General features: G+C 60.4%; 1 protein-coding gene across 5 annotated transcripts in view; it reads right to left on the bottom strand.

The window, feature by feature from the left end:
* The window catches only part of MAD1L1 (mitotic arrest deficient 1 like 1), a 312,047-nt gene that overhangs the window by 221,782 nt on the left and 73,311 nt on the right, over positions 1-16,954 (bottom strand). For all 5 annotated transcript variants that reach the window (XR_009535576.1, XM_060124133.1, XM_060124132.1 and 2 more), the window contains one exon: positions 16,049-16,135. Coding sequence is in view for 3 of the 5 variants with exons in the window: in XM_060124133.1 (XP_059980116.1) it covers positions 16,049-16,135 (87 nt within the window). In the remaining 2 variants the exon portion in view is untranslated. The remainder of the gene's footprint in view (positions 1-16,048; positions 16,136-16,954) is intronic.

The raw sequence follows: 16,954 nt of genomic DNA, 5'->3' as shown, positions 1-16,954 counted from the left end.
GCCAGGCCCCCGGGCCGCAGAGAGGGTCCTCAGAGAGCAGGGCCCTCCCCGCTCTCCATCTCATCCCTGTCCCGCCCCCTTCCGCCTCCCTGGGAGAGTGGAGGGTGGAGGTCCTGCAGCCACTGAGGGCGAGAGGACCGGACTGCTACCATTTGCCGAACAAGGCAGGAAAGTGCACCGGGACCGCCTGACGACATCGGAGAACTGCTGCGCACACGTACGTGGGGATCAACGTGTGTGCTTTCCTCGGCCTGTTCTCTGACACGAGCCAGCAGCGGCTGGGCTTCACGGCCAAGGAGGAAGTTCTCTGGCTCAGGGCTTCTCAAGTTCACACAAAGTATCAGGAAGCTTGAGAGGAGCGTCAGTAAGAGGCTGTGACCCTTGCTGGACGGGAGCCCTGAGCATGAGGCTGGGGCGCAGGAAGCCTGAGCCTCAGGCACGGGGACCCCACCTCCAACCTCAGCAGACAGCGGATGCAGGGCCTGACCGTCTGCGCTGGCTCTTGCTACAAGGGAGACACTGCTTTCCCTGGGCTGGGCCCCCCTAATCCCTTCCAATTAGACCAGGGAGCAAAAGTTCCAAGGCACCGAAAGTCAGCGGGCCAAACAAAGGGTCCTTTCAGCATCTCCTTCGTCCAACAGTAAACAACATTCAGAGATTACTCACTTCTGCTTTTGTCCAAATGTCTGTGGAAACCTAGATTCTAACGCCCCTTTTGCAGGAGCCAGTAAAGAAGATTTTGTCTGCTTCCCAAGGATGGTGGTAACCCAGGCACCCTCTTGCCAGATGGTATTTTCTTCCTTGGGGGTGCTGAGACCACGTCTGTTCTCTGTTCTCCGACAGAATCGTCACGAAGTGGATTAAGGATCTGACTTGGCTCCACACATTCCCTTTCCTCTCCTTTTTGCAACTTGTACAAATCATCTTTTGCCCTGCCTGGGTCCAGACACTGCAAACATAGCTCATCAACTCCATCTCTTCCCGGGGAAGGAAGACTTGTGACCTGGCGACATCTAAACCCTCAGCAGGAAAAGGCGCGCTTTTCCCGAAGGTTCTGGGATCTGACCCACAGGGCCAAGCCCTGGCCCCGAAACCTGAAACAGGAAGTTCCTTGGGTCGGCAGTTTCCCAACTACATTCCAGGGACCGCCGAGGTCCCACAGAGGGACAGCCACGCAGGGACCGAGCTGGGCCCCACACGGTTTCGGCGCGGTACCAGTCCTGACGGCCGCTGCCGCCACCAAGACCCCTGCGCATTGTGTCCGTCCCCACAGAGCGCAGGGTGGCCGTCGCGCCGACGACACAGGGAGCGGGACGCCCTGAGCCACCTCCAGGAGCAGCTCCCTGTGACCAGCGTCCCACAAGCATTTGCGGGAGTGGGAGAACGTGGGCTGCCTCCACACAGGCTCCGAGAAGAGAAGAGGGGCCGGGCGCAGGTCACCCACCGCCGAGGGAAGCTCTCCCTCCACACTCCCGTCACTAGGCCGTCCTGCCCTCCGTCCCGTCAGCCCGGCTCCAGCTGGGGCTCACGGGCACACACTTGGCACCCACTCAGCCTGATGCAGGGCCCCCAGCCAGAGAGAGATCCCACTGACACAATGGAAGGAAACCGCCCCTGCGAGGTGGTGCACGGCTCGGCCGCGCTGAGGAAGGGTCAGGCCGGGGGAGGCCGCCCAGAGGACCAGCCGACGGCCTCCTCCCACCCCGCGGCCCAGGCAGCACCAACTCCACGCGGGGCTGCGCCCGCTCGACCTCCTAAGATGCCCAAGGAAAAGTGAGTCCGCCCTTCGCTGCAGACAAGGAAGCAGGCTGAGGCAACGTGGGGACCCGGAGACCACAGATGCTACTCCTCAGACGACAATGGCTGCTACCCCTGGGCACCTGGAGATGCCGGGAGCTCCACCAGCTCCGGCGCCCCAAGGACCCGGTGCAGCAGGGACCATCCCCCGGCTTTCCAAATGGGAAAGCAGCCGAGGTGCCGAGAAGCTGAAGATGTGGACGCACCCGGGCCCACAGCCTGTTGCTGAACACCTGGGGCCCACGTTCAGCAACAGGCTGCAAAGCCCAGGCCCGGACAGACAGACAGATAGATAGGCCCTCCTCCCACTGGTGGATGGGCCAGCACGGGGCAGGGCAGGGCGGGGCGGGGCGGGAGGAGGTGATGGAGACCGAGCGGACAGGAGGCTGCTCATCCCCGCACCCTGGACAGCAGCCCGCGCAGCAGCCGTCACGCACCGCCCAGAGCCGCCTGCCCGCTGGGCGAGCCTGAGTGAGGAGCACGGCCAGATCTGAGCTGAGGCCCGTCACCTCACTCCACAGCAATCACAGCCCCAAAGCCCCCCCAGCGCTGCACACAGGGCAGCCCTTCCTCCTCCGCGTTCCCAGGTCTGCGGTCCGAGGCTCGCCAAGGAAGGTGTGCCCAGAGGTCCCCTCTGCCTTCAGCCAATGGGGCCAGTGTCCCCTGGCCCATAGGGTCCGTGGTCCTGGGAGTGTAACCTGGTCCCCCAGCTCTGGGCCTGTCTCTGGTCTCTGGAACCAGCCACTGGCGACGGCCCAGAGCCCTGAGTGTGTGGGGAAAAAAACAAACGCGCTGGGAGAAGCTGTCATTCAAACACCACCAGAGGCTGGGCAGGAGCAAAAGATACATCCTGAGAGCCCCCACCAGCCACAAGAAATCCACCCAGGGTGTTCCAGTATGTGCCGCCTGAGGGTCTCCGCGTGGAGAGATGCAACACCTGCAGCTGGGGAGCCACACCCCTGACACTGCTGTCCGCGACGTCCTGGTAGCTGGAGGCCAACCCTCCACTTGGCCACGCTGACAAAAGCCGACGGTACCTGCCACCCTCTTCAGACAACAGGAAAAGCGACTTACCCCCGAGGGCTGCCATCGGAGACCTCACCGGCACACCTTCACTCAGCCCATCTCCAAGAAAGCAAAGCGGTGCGGGCAGTGCCCGGGATTTGTGAGGGTGGGATGTGGCCTGGTGGCTTAGATCTCATGGTCGGAAGTTCACAGACATATTTAAAGACCTTTTAAAAACCAGACTATGACATTTGATTTTGACTTTGTTTACCACTTAGAAAGGCCTCTCTGAGACAATAAAATTTCATGTTAAGGTCAAGAGTTCTGTAGTCTGGGTCTGAACAAGCCGCAGTCTCCCTGGGTCTCCGAGGACCGTCCAGGCTGGTGCTCTATTACTTGGACTCCGAAAAGCCCTCCATCAGCTCCTCTGCAACACACCAAGCCACACAGCAGGCCATCACGGCTACACCTCTGAGGGGTCAAAAGCCCTCCACGGCCCTGAAGCACCTGGCCACTTCCAGGAGCTATGCTTGGCATAAGGTCAGACCCACCCCAGACCCCAAGGCTGGCAGGCAGCCCACAGATGCCCCTCCAGGGCCTCCCGTTCCGGTCAGTCCTCAGGTTGTCCAACCGGCTCCCTGCCACCCACACACTATGGAAGCAAAGGCTTGGCCAAACTCGCTGGTGCCCAGACACAAAGAAACAGGAAGACCAGGAGCTCTCCGACCAGCCCCAGGCCAGCACCTCGCACACCCTCAGTGACCATGGTACTGACCCTGCACGGAGAGGAGGGCAGGTGCTGCTGCCCCTCCCACAGACGGGGACTGCGGCACGGACAGGCTGGCCGGCTCTGTCCAAGCCCCACGCCTGGTGGCAGCAGAGCCAGGAACAGCCGCCATCTCACTGGGGGCTGGGCTCTTTCCCTGTACCAAGCTGCCTCCAATACAAGGCCAAAGCTGGAGTCAGGGACAGGGCACTTCTGACGCCAGAAATGAGGAGGAGGGAAGTGGGAGAGTGCGGTGCACTCTCGGAAGTGCCTGGATCCACCCACCAGAGGCTGCCTGGTGCGCCTCGGAGAGAGGGTCGGCCACGTCCTAACCAAGCATTCTACCACCAAAGGGAAACAGATGACATCGTCGGAGCTCAGGTGGAAGGCGTGGTCCAAACCAGGAGAAACCCACAAGCGCGAAAGGGCCGCAGGCCTGCCCAGCCCGGTGTCTGCACGCTGCGGGGAGGGCCAGATGGAGCCGGACACGCAGCCTCCCGCGGTAATCTTCCTGCAGCCACTGCTACCGAGCTAACCACTCAGAAATCGATGTCATTCTGGGGATGAACATTTTTTCCAGTGCTTGACTAAAAGGGGGAGTTTCACATTTTATCCACTTCCACATGCCTTAACAATAAAAACTTATTTAAAAGGCCCATGAATATGTAAATGGCATTTTAAATATGGAAATGCAAAGCATGCAAGAAAACAGTCTGGGTGTGAAATATTAATGGCGTCTCGTCTTGCTGAGAGGAGACAACACAAGCTGGCTGCGGCGGCAGGATGGGAGCCCCGGCCCCTCCTCAGCAGACAGGGCAGCGCCCGGGGCTCTCCCGGGCAAAGGGGGCGGGGGGCGGCCTTGGCCCAGGAGAGCCGCTGCGGACCCACACTCTGCCCCCCGACCTCCCAGCCACCTTGCTCCACTGCTCTCCCCTCCGGAGCCACCAGGACCAAACCAGGTGTCTTTGCCAGTGCAACCTCAGACTGCACACGTTCCACCAGCACGGCGTCTATACTGCCTGCTGTACAGATGGGCGTGAAGGGGCACCAGAGTGAGAGCCGAGTCCTCCCTCACCCAAGCAGGGCTGGAGAGCCCCGCGAGGACAGAGTCGTCTCTGGGACACGAGCGCAGGGTAACCTCCAGGGTCAGAGGCTGGGGACTCGGCTACAGGTCAAGCTGGGCACAAACTCACCAGCAGGCCCATCAGGAGGCTCGGAACCTTCGGGTCTGCGTGTGGAACGGAGGGCCCAGAGGTCGGCCAAAGTCCTCAGCTGGTGATGGCAGGGCCTGTGTGGGACACACACACACGCCCCTCCAGGTGGCAGCACACCTGTGTGTGTCCACCGGAAGTGAGGGTGACAAAAGCAAGAGACTGATGACCCCTAACAGAACAAAGGCCATCTTCCTATAGAAAATTCCTCCACCCTCCCTCCAGGGAGCTCATGGTGCTTTAAGGACCTTCCCGCAAGGTACTGACGGCAAAGGAGTGAGCAGGCCTCTCTCCACACGACGGAACAGGAAACCAAGGAAGACGAGCTGCTGCTGCTCAGTGTGGTCCTTCGGCCAGCAGCATCGGCAGCGCTGGGGCGCCAGTAGGAAGTACAGGAAATACGGAGCATGGTCCCCATTCCAACCCGCCAAGCCCGAGCCTGCGGTGAAAGCCCGACGGGCGCCCTTTACACTCACTGAGCTGGAGAAGAGCTGGGCGGACAGACTGCCGAGTGGTGACCCCACAGGAGTCACACAGCACAGAGCCCACCAGGGAAGCCCTCTGGGCAGTTAAGTCCCCCAAGTACCAACTGCAGCCATGGGCTTCCACATACAGCTCCTGGCTCGTCCTCACACGAGCCTGGGCGAGGCCAAGGGCACTGCTAGGTGGTGATCCCACACCTGGGGTTCCCCTGGCACAGCCGGGAACCCCACGGCGTTTGCCAGCGAGACCAGACTTCCCTCTGGACCCAGCATGGACCAGATTCTCCCTTAGCGGGAGGGGGCTTGCTCTCAGGTACAGAGGCCAGGCAGCCACGGTCTGGAAAGTGAAGCAACTCCAACAGGCTCAGGGCCGAGCTGGAGCGGCCGTCAGCCCTGAAGGTCTGCACCCACCCTCAGAGGTGCAGCACGGGCGCCCGGCCTCCACGTCCCTGCCCCGAGGCTCTCACCCACACTGATGGGGAAGCAACTGGAAGACCCAGGAACCACCACTCAAGGAGAGGAACGCAGAACCCAATTCCCAGGGAGGCGTCTGCGGAAGAGGTCCATTCATCCCCAGTGCTTTCTGTCACTGCTCTCCCCACCCTTTCTAATTGGCCACACAATTGAGAAGCCTGGTAACAGCACTCCCTCTGGGGAGGCCACGGAGGAGGGGCTGAGGAGAGAGCCGCAGGGAGTGGCTCCGAGGGCTGCAAGCACCACCCCACGTCCAAACACGGGCACTGCAAGCAGGTGCTGTGCCCTCCCTCCGCCCGGCGAGGAGGCCGGGGGTCCCCTGCACTCAGCCGCATGCTCACAGCAACTGCTGGCTTCTCCTTTTCCTGCCAGGAGCCCCAAGCAAGCAGGGAGGTCCGAGAACTAACGTGACTGGCAGACTTGGGCAGGGCGCAGAGGCTGTGCCCACGCTGCGGCGCCCCAGACGGCGGGAGGGCACAGGTGAGCGTGCTCGGCCCCAACACCCCAAGCAGGCCCCATGCGGCAAGGCTGGCCCCTAACGTCCCTTAAGAGACACAGCTCTGGGGCGTCGGCCGCAGCTCTTCCCACACCACCAGGGAGGGAAGGAAGCCCCCTGACTTCCTGAGAGGTCCGTGTCAGCACGCGTGCACCAGACACCAGACGTGGGGTGGCGAGCCCTCCTGTGGCGGCCTGTCCCACAGAAGGGGGAACCGGCTCAGTAGTGACAGAGACGATGGCTTCCTGCCACGAGCCGCGTGTGCACAGCAACCACCACCCAGAAGGGCAGACACTGTGCCGACCCCACTTTGGAGAGAAGGGAAATGAAGCCTGCACAGGCGCCCGGCCCCCGCGGAGGCCAGTGTCGCGGGCAGACGCGTGTCCTGCCTCCTCGGTCATCAGCCTGACCCGGGCACCCAGCAGACACGCCCGCCACGGTCCAGACAGGCTGCTGAGAGCCGGTGCCGCTCGGCCCGGGTGGGACTAGGAGGGGCGCCGGGGACACGGGCAGCTTCTCCAAGCTGGTGTCCCCAGGACGCGCCCTGGGAACCGGGCCGGGAGCCCTTCATCCACGTCCACCACAGGGCGGACCGGCCCGACCGCAGACTGAGGGCCGGCAGCTGGAGGGGACGGCGGCTGAGGTCTGAGGCAAGCACCAGGAGACGCCAGCAGCTGCCCTCTTGCAGATGCCCCAGCTCTGGGTCACCCCGGATGCTCTCTTCTGGGGTTTTGCTGTTTTCCACAATTCCAGCCGGATCTAATACAAGAGCTACTTCCTCTAAGAAACGTTCCCTGGTCTACTAGGTAGCCAGGAAGTAAGAAAAGATCTCTCCCAGGGAACAAACAGCCTTATATTTTCTCAGTGCTTCCGTACTCGTGTGTGAGTACATGTGAGCATGTACACGTGTTTGTGTATGTGTGTACACACACGCACGCACGCACCACATGGCAGGCACTCACCCCACTGAGGTTCACGTAACGCCGTGAAGCGGCCAGCGCTTTTTACAGACATGATCTCAATGACACTGCCGAGTGCCGCGGCCACTAGGGAAACTGGCCAGCCCCACTCGGGCACGAGGCACAAGCCTGGAGCACAAAGTACCTTCCCAGGTGCCACATAACCCATCACTTAGGTATAAAGCAGAAGAGCCACGTTCACTCGCTAGTGGGTTTTAAGCCATCAATCTGCCACTAAGCGAGGCCGAGGGGACGACGGGGAGAGCTGGCGGGCACTGCGGCCGGGGCAGGGGCTGGGACCCAGGGGGCCGGTGCCAGGCCGGCCAGCAGGCAGCTGGGCATGCCAGCCCTTCCCCTCCAGCTGCCACACCTGATTCACCAGAGCAAGGGAGGGCGGGACTGACGGACAGCTGGACAGAGACAAACGGAAGCACCTGCCACGCTCCAGGGTCGGCATCGAATACGTCCCGCCCGCCCCGATCCCGGCTGGGCCAGGGCAGGGACACAGGCACCCAAAGAGCCGGCACATGTGCCCCTCCCACCCCACCAGGACTCAACAGCGTGTCTTAACAGGGGAGAGAGGAGAAGACGTTTACTATTCACTCAACAAACAACTGCTAGGCCTCGATTCTAGCAGCACACCCCCGCGAAGTCACTGTGCTCTCATGGAGTTTACATTCCAAGAGGGAGAAGCACACAAGAAATGTTAACCCACCAATCAACACACGAACGTGTCAGGTTAGTGCTGTGAAGAGCGAGGCAAGACCAGGAGGAAAGGACAGCTGACAGCACGGGGACAGGCAGGACAGCCTCTCCACATGTGGTGACTTAAACGCACGCTTCGGTCACACCAGCCACATTCCAAGTGCTCAACCGCTGCGTGTGGCCAGCGGCCACTGCCCCCAACAGCACGTGGACCACTGCTAGCATCGCAGAGAGTCCTGCTGGATGGCGCTGTCCACCCCGGACAGACGGCTAGGCCGCCCTAGACGGCTGTGCTCTGGCCTCTGCACTGAAGCAGCCAGCCACGGAAAGCAGCCCAGCGCCAACTCTCAGAGACCCTAAAAGGGCCCTGGGAGACGGTCAGCACGTGAATGAATGTCATCATGACCGATTCGCAGGAGAGAAAACGAGGGCTCCATAAAGTTGGAGCTTCCTCAAGATCTCACAGCCAGTAGTCGGAAGGAAGGTGCAGGGATGAAGCTACAAGTCAGAGCCCGACAGTCCGGGGCTGCGTGTGTCTGCCAGGAGCCACTCCATCCCCCACCCCGGAGACACACACACACGTCTCGGCGCTCCTCCCCGTGGCCACATGCCATGTGAGCCGTGTGACCAGCCCCAGCTGTGGGAGCTCAGCCTGGCCTGAAGAAGGGGCTTCCTGGTCTAGAACCATCGAGCTCATGGCCGGCGTGCCCCACGGCGTCCTCGGAACCTGCGCGCCGCACAACCACCACGGAGGAGACGAGCCTGAGACACAGGCTGGTCCCACACCTCCTGCCGAAGCCCATTTACGTCGAGTGGCACCAAGAGCTGACTGGGCAGGCGAGGCCCTGGTCTTCATCACTGAAAACCCCTGGGGCCACTGCTGCGGGGACAGTAACCCGGCCAAGGCAAGCGTGAGACCAGGTGGGGGACGGCTGGCGCTCGCTCAAACCGCCCCTGCCTGGGACGGGAGCAGACCATCCTCCACAACGGCTTCTCTGCGGCTCCCGTGCTCTCCCTGCCAGGCTCAGCACCCTCCAGGGGGATAAAGGGTCAAGGGGGCCTGGGAAGGTCCCCATAGGGCACACACGAGTCACCCTGGCAAGAAGCTGAGGCAGACTGGCTGTGGCCCGCGGTCAGCACCGTGGTACAGACTTCCCTAGGGTCCCTGCCTCCCAGTCAAGGCCACTGGGTGATCACTGAACCCGTGGAAGCCCACGGAGCTGGGGCACCATGCAAGATGGAGGGAGCACAGAGGAACGAGGCAAAGCCTGGCCCCCACGATGGCGCCCAGCCCGCCCAGCAGAGGACAGGGTCAGCGGCTGGCCAGCCCATGCACAGCCCGACCTGGGCTTCTGCCCACCTGACTTCCAGGCTGGTGCCCCAGGACGGGCACAGCACAGGCAGCCAGGCCGCAGGCCTTACTCCATCTGTCTGTCACGTTACTGTGCACAATCAACTGAGCCGTTCATTCGTTCACTCGCTCAACAAGCGCACGCTGGGCCAGGCCCTCCTCTGGGTCCAGGGAGCTTGCGCGGCAGTGGGGAACAGGGCACGCACGGAGCGTGGTGAGGGCAGGCGTGCACAGTGCCACTTGCGGCACAGTCACCAGGAACTGCCCAAGCACAACCCCAGGAGGGAGGGCCAGACTACGCGCGGATGCCTGAGCGAGGAGCGCCGCAGGCGAGGACTCCACTGGGCCTGAGCCAGCTCTCACCCAGCTGCCCCACTATCCCTCGGTCCAGGTGGAGGAGGACTTCAGCGCTGCTCTATGGCGCTCCCGCCTGCCTGGCCGGCTGTAGGCCATGGGCGGAGTCGCATCCACACTCACGCCCCTAGTCTAGATGGCCAAGCCAACCGCAGCCTCCACGGCCAACCACCCTCTCCAACCTTCAGGTGCCTGTTGACCAGGCCTCTTACCGCCACCACCACGCGTCCAAAACTGAACTCCCGGTTCCCTCTGCCTTCACCTGCTCTTCTGCTAAGTTCTCCAGCAACGTAAGAGGCAAATCCACCGTTCGCACGCTCTCACCAAACACCTCACTCTTGTCTTTTGTCTTACCTGCCACGTGTGATGCACAGCAAACCCCGCATCCCCATCTTTCAGGTGTGCCCACACCTTCAACCCCTTCCCATCTTCTCTGCCGCCCCCCGCCCCAAAAGACACACCTTCTCACTCCTAATGAGCCCGCCGGAAAGCTCCCCACTGCCCTGCCCTGCGCTACGCCGGAAGTCACACATTCCCAGGCACCTCAAACAAGAGGACAGTGACAGCCATGGCCATAACCCCAGCCCACACCGGCTCACTGCACCAGGCACACTCCCAGCGCTTTACCGAGGTTCTGTGGCGACTCGCACGGCAATCCTACGACCTATCGCCATCACCTTCACAGGTGAGGCAGAGAAGGTGGGGACACGGCGACACAGAGCTACTCCGTGGTGGGGCAAGACTGGACCGCAGGCAGCCTGCGTTTAGACCGGCGAGAGCTTGCAGATCCTCCCCGGCCCGGGTCAGACACAGCACGAAATCCAGCCAGATGCACAGGGAGCAGGTTCTCCCGCCCACGCCCTGGTCATCAGGAATCTTCTGCTCCCGTCGCTGGCCTGGCTGGCCTCTGGACAGCTTGAGTCTACCATAACTCACACACACACAGGTGACAAAGGTCACAAGGCCTAATTGTATTCCAAGGTTCGAAACGACAGACTAAATGGTTTGCACAAAGTGAGGAAAGAGCCACATTAAGAATCATGACTGTCATGCTGATCTGAAGCACCCCTGGGAGGCGCAGAGAAACCCATCAACCTGGCAGATGCCAGGAAAACACAGTAGCCAAGGGCTCCACCTCCCGAGGCAGATGGTACTCCATCCATTCATTCTCAAGCCCCCTTCACTAAACGACAATCATCTCCTCCCAACGCTGCCCAGAGCCCCCAGCATGAGGAGGGCAGCGCCACGTGGAGGGGGCCGGCCGGCTCCCCGGTCAGTGGCCCAGGCCAAGGCACCAGGAGGCTCCCAGGGGCACCCAGGACCAGCCAGAGTTCTAAGGCAAGACCAGGGCTCCAGGCGCTGCAGGGCTCCTCACACACTGACAGCTTGAGGCCAAGGGCTCTTCTGAGACATGCAGAGCCCAGAGGAGGAAAGACCTGAGCTTCAAAACAAACTGCAGGGCTTCCCTGGTGGCGCAGTAATTAAGAATCTGCCTGCCAGTGCAGGGGACACGGGTTCAAGCCCTGGTCCAGGAAGATCCCACATGCTGCGGAGCAACTAAGCCCGAGCGCCACAACTGCTGAGCCTGCGCTCTAGAGCCCGTGAGCCACAATTACTGAGCCCGTGAGGCACAACTACTGAAGCCTGCACGCCTAGAGCACGCCTGTGCTCCGCAACAAGAGAAGCCACTGCAATGAGAAGCCCACGCACCGCAACAAAGAGTAGCCCCAGCTCACCGCAACTAGAGAAAGCCCGCATGCAGCAACGAAGACCCAACGCAGCCAAAAGTAAATAAACAAATTTATCAAACAAACAAACAAAAAACTTCAGTCATTAGAGCCGCCCAGAGCTGGTGTGCTTCGGGGGTGATGAGGCAGCCTTTGAAGCTGAGCGTACAGAGGGATCATCAGCTGCGAAGAGCCGGGCTCGGCAGGTGCGCACGGAGCACGGCAGGCGAACCACGAAGTCTGCGGAGCGCGGCAGGCAGAGCCACGAAGTCTGCACGGCTCCTCCTCGCTCACTTCTACAGCAGGTTCTAAATCCGCATCAAGGATGCGGCCTGAGGCTCACCCCAGCCGGCCCATGACGCACGTCTCCAATGGAGCAGAGAAACGCATGACCAAGGGTTCTCTGCAGCCACATGTAGTACCTCTCAGGGACCTCTCAGGGACTGGGGCTCCAGCCCCAAATAAACCGTGTGGAGCTCCTAGGACGCACAGACCAGGATTCAAACCCTGTTTCTATGGCTTCCTAGCTGTTCAACACAGGGCTCGACTCTGCTGTGCAACAGAGGACAGCAGCACCATCTCGCAGCATTCAGGTGAGATGGAACCAGGTACCGACAAAGGCTCAGCCAGCTTCACCACTCTCACCATCTCCACCACGCAGTGTGCACAGGTGAGAACTGGACCCCAGGAGCCCCCGCTCCACTCCATCCCCCACTCTCCACCAAGGCAGAGAAATGCAGGCATCACAGCCCCACGTGTCCCCGCACAAGCTTCCCTGCTCCCCTGTCCTTCGAGGTCGTCCACAAGGTTCTGAGCCACAAAGAGACGCAGCCTCCCATCCACCCCGGCCCACAGCGCCCCTGGCTCTGCAAACGCCAGGGCTATGGAGTGAGGTGCTGGGTCCCGAAGACGCCAGGATGCTCTTGGGACCCGCTAGGGCACAGGCGGCTGCATGGCAGTGTCAGGGGAGCTCTGCATGGAGAACACTGACAGGGACACACCTAGAGCCGCTCACAAACCCTGAATACTCGCGTGTCCTCAGCACACCTCCAAGGAAACAGGATCAGCGTTCAAGCGCCAAAACCAGTGCTGGGGTGGCCACAAAAGAAAGGCAAGGTGCCCTGGGCTGTAATTAAACTCCTGTCCAAAGGCACTGACACACCCATTCATATCAGTGACCAGTGGCGCCCTGGAGCTGTCCGAGGTTGGCCACGAAATGGAAAGCACAGAGAGGCTGGCCTGGCGGTCCAGGACAGCCCGCTAACAGAGAGGCACACAACTATTAGCTCTCCCTGAAGGACATGCTTACAAGGTGCCAACCAGAACCCCGCGAGACCTCTGGCCCCACCACCACCTGCACGCCACCTGGGGTCTCCTGAGCGCTGCTGAACGCCAGGCACCTCCTGCCATCTCGCCCCCCACCCCAAACAGCCCTCCGAACCCTCCGACCGGACCCCCGCCTGCCTGCGTGCTGCCCAGACCCCAGGCTTTCACCCTCTTGCTAAGGTGCCTCTTCCCGCCTAACCTGAATTTCTGCCCAACTGCCTTTAAAGACGTGAGGAAGTGAAATCAGCTGTTCCCGCCTCCCGAGGCTTCCTGGCCTCCACACGGACCGCCCCCATCACGGCCACGTCGGCCTGCTGCTGTGAGAGCAGCAGCGGCCCAGACCCCTGCGAGCGTGAACGGTGCGGCGCACACGTCCCCTCCCCGTTCTGCTCGGCGAGGGCCTCGAGGGCACTGGACCCCAGCTCCCTGCTGCCTCCTCACAGGGCCTGCACGGGACTCTACCATGAACAGACGGGGCAGGAACCCGACGGCCCCTCATCGGCTGAGGCCTTAAGAACATTCCCGGGCTTCTCTGATCCGTTCCATCACCGGGAGGAGGGAGATCTCCCGCGGGAGCTCCCTGAGGTGAGGGGATGACGCACATACGCACTGGGCACGACGCCAGCACACGGAAGCGCCCCTTGGGTGGCCACGGGGTCAGGACCGGTCTGCTGAATGAGGATGGGACCGAGAGCACTCCACCTGGCGGGCAGGCGGCCGTGCCTAGGTCCTGTGCCCCGCGCTGTCACACCTCACCTCACCTCCCGGGGTCCATCCTGCAGAAGAGGTGAGGCACACAGCTCTTTCTCGGGATGCCCAAGACTCAGTTGCTCCTGGGTGGCTGCATCGGCTCTCAGAGGGAGCCCAAGGGTCCTGAGAGGTGGACAAGTTGGCAGGAGTCACGCAGACCTACCAGCCACCACGAAGGACTGCTCCCGGAGCTGGAGAGTCCACTCCTGAACCAACCCAAAGAAGAGACGGGACGGCTGAATCTGTATGTGTGACCACAGTCGAAAGCACTGCCGGAGCTGCGGACGAGAGCTACATTCACGAAGCTGAGAGGCTGGATTTCCTGCTGCTGCTCAAAGCAGGTCATTTTAGAAAGTACCTCTCAGTTTGGCGGGAGAAAAATGCAGACAAGTTTCCATTCCTCTAATAGTTCATTCTTTTTCAAATTCAAAGTAAAACAAAGAGGATCGCCTGGAAAAATGTCAAACGCTTTCATTTCAAATCACTTTTAACGCCTGTTTCATCTGACAGTAGCTTTGAAAGCAAAAGGCAGTCTTTATCATTTGAGGGGGTTTTTTTTAAGTTTTTAAAAAATTAATTAATCAACTTTTTTTTTTGGCTGTGTTGGGTCTTCGTTGCTGCATGCAGGATTTCTCTAGTTGCGGCGAGCGGGAGCTACTCTTCGTTGCGGTGTGCAGGCTTCTCGTTGCAGTGGCTTCTCTTGCTGAGGAGCACAGGCTCTAGGCGAGTGGGCTTCAGTAGTTGTGGCACACAGGCTCAGTAGTTGTGGCACACGGGCTCAGTAGTTGTGGCATGCGGGCTCAGTAGTTGTGGCTCATGGGCTCTAGAGCACAGGCTCAGCAGCTGCGGCACACGGGCTCAGTTGTTCCACGGCATGTGGGATCTTCCTGGACCAGGGCTCGAACCCGTGTCCCCTGAATTGGCAGGCGGACTCTCAACCACTGCGCCACGAGGGTAGTCCTCATTTGAGGTTTTTAAGCTAAATTGATGTGATTATGTCCAACATAACCAGATGCTTCTAAAAGCCAATTTTCAAAGAGACATCAGCCCCCCAAATAAGAAAGCCTTCCTTCGGTTATTAATAAATTATTGAAACGCCAACTGCACAGGGGGTGAAGCCGCAGAGGATGCTCGCGGAGAGCAGGCTGACTTCCACCCCCAACCAGCTAGCCAGCCAGTGCAGAGCACCCGAGGTCCCTCTGTGGTCACCGTCCTCTCAGCCTGCCCCCAAGCCCTTCACCCACTGGAGGGGCTGACCTCACTCAGCTTTCCACCCTCAAGTGAATCACGTGGGAACTGACTAGTTTAACACCATCCTCTACAGATACCTGGTCTGGGGCACACTTTCAACCCCATTTGGGCCAGTGAGAGTGACTGGGGTGGGGGGAGTCTGCCGCCAGTGGGGGTCCTCAGGCAGGTTTCCTTGTTCCAAAAAGGAGACCCAAGAAGGAGACCTCTCTTTCTGCCTCTTATGCGACACCCAGAACCTGGTCAGCCACCCTGCAAGCACGAGAGAAACCAGCCTGGGCCCCAGGGGACAGAGGCGGACAGCCCTGCAACAGTCCAAGTGCGGCTCGGTGAGGAACAAGCATTTGGTTTGGTGCCCTACGCAGCACAGAGCTCCACAAACCCTTGGAATTTCCTGAACGAGGTGAGTGCCTTTTGTGAACACGCCCCTTCAGCCAGAGCCCTGGGCAGGAAGGGCGGGGGAGAAGCCAGAGGAACCAACCAGCGGAAGAGAAGTTGGAACTTTCAGCTCCACCCCCGCCCCGCCTCCAGGGAGGGGAGCGGAGATAGAGACCAAGTGAACCACCAATGACCACGACTTAATCAAGCAGGAAACTCCATAGACACTGCTGAACAAGGCGGCTTCGAGTCACTGGACACAAGGAGGAGCTGGGAGGGCAGCACACCTGGAGAGGACACGGCAGCTCTGCCCCCAGCCGGCTGATCCCAGCTGCACCCTTTGTAATAAACCAGTAATCCTAAATAAAGTGCTTTCTAGCAAACCGGCAGAGAGGGGCTGGGGGGACCCTGAATTTGCAGTCAGATGAAGTGCGGGTAGCCTGGGAACCCCGAGGCAGGCGCGCCTTGTGGGACCGAGCCCTCACCTGTGGGGCCTGGCTGACCTGGGAGTTAGTGGCGGAGCTGAACTGACTCCTGGGGCACCAGCAGGTGTCAGAGGCAGAACTGGTACGGAACCAGTTCCTCAGGCCCTGGAGGGAGTCAGAGCTGCCCACCCGGGCGTGGACACGAATGGCCCGGCTGTGCTGCTACGTGGGACCCTTCCCGAGGACACAAGTCCACACACGTACAAACACTCAGACACTTCAACCCAGGTTCCAGGTTTCCACACGTTCATGGGGCCACTCAGAGCCCACGCCTCCACAAAGACGCAAATGCTTCTGGTGGGGCGCACGTCTTCCTCCCAGACCCCACGCCCTGGAAGGCAGCCCAGGGCTCCAGGGCTGATCTCACAGCGTCCAGGTGACAGTACACCCGCCGCCTCAGCTGAGTCTCACTGCTCGCTCAGGCCGAGGCAGGGATGGCGAAGCACAGCCACTCCTCAGCCAGGGGCACACTCACCGGCACCCCGCGTTCCGAAGCGGACATGTCGCCACAAAACCATGGGCCGCCAGGCCTACCTGCTGGTGATGGAGCTGTTCCTGTCCTTGAGGGTGAGCTCGCGCTGCTGCAGCTCCACGATGAACCTGGACAAGTCCTCTGGGGTCCTGGGGGGGATCAAGAACACATGTCAGTGCTGGTTGTGCCCTGAAGGGGGACTGGTTGACACTAGAAGGCGGCCCAAAGCCACGCCAGCCACGGGCGGTTCACAGGCCTGGGGCGGATTAGGGCCTCTGCACCGTCCCCGGAGCAGCGGGGTGTGGAGCTGTGCTCTCACCGCCACCTGGGCTCACACAGCCAGCCGCTAGCCACGTAACACTGGGGACACTATTTTTATAAGCCCTGATTTTACTTCACCTGTAAAAATAGGGTCGATACATAACAATGTCACCATGCAGAGGATTTGAAGCGAGCTTTAAAAGCACCTACCAGGCAGCAAGCAGAGGAGGTGCCCAGTGCATTCCAGTTGCCTTTCCTCCTTCCGCTTCAAAATCCAGGTATGAGAACAGCAGCAATGTAACAACCACAACAGATACCCACATGCCCAATGCCTCGTAATTTTCAAAAGTACTCCAGCTTAACGATCTCAGTTAATGCTCAGAGCAGCCCTGCTGTCTACTGTTTCCATTTTGCAAATGGGGAAACTGAGACTCAAAGACACGGATGGCTGGTTCAAAGGCCACCCACTCTCAGCAGCACGAAGCCTCAATCTGAACCCCCTCCTCTAGCTCAGCACCATGGCTCGGGAGAACGTACACCAAGAATGCCTTTGACATACAGGTGGCCAACAGGGACATGAAAACACGCTCAACATCGCCAATTACTAGAAAAATACAAATCAAAACTACAGTGAGGTACCACGTCACCAGGTCAGAATGGCCATCATCAAAACATCGACAAATAAGACATGCTGGAGAGGGCGCAGA

The sequence above is a fragment of the Lagenorhynchus albirostris genome, chromosome 15 (assembly GCF_949774975.1).
Source record: "Lagenorhynchus albirostris chromosome 15, mLagAlb1.1, whole genome shotgun sequence".
Taxonomy (NCBI): Eukaryota; Metazoa; Chordata; class Mammalia; order Artiodactyla; family Delphinidae; genus Lagenorhynchus; species Lagenorhynchus albirostris.
The sequence above is the reverse complement of the archived record's forward strand: the minus strand, read 5'-3'. Positions and strand labels throughout refer to the sequence as shown.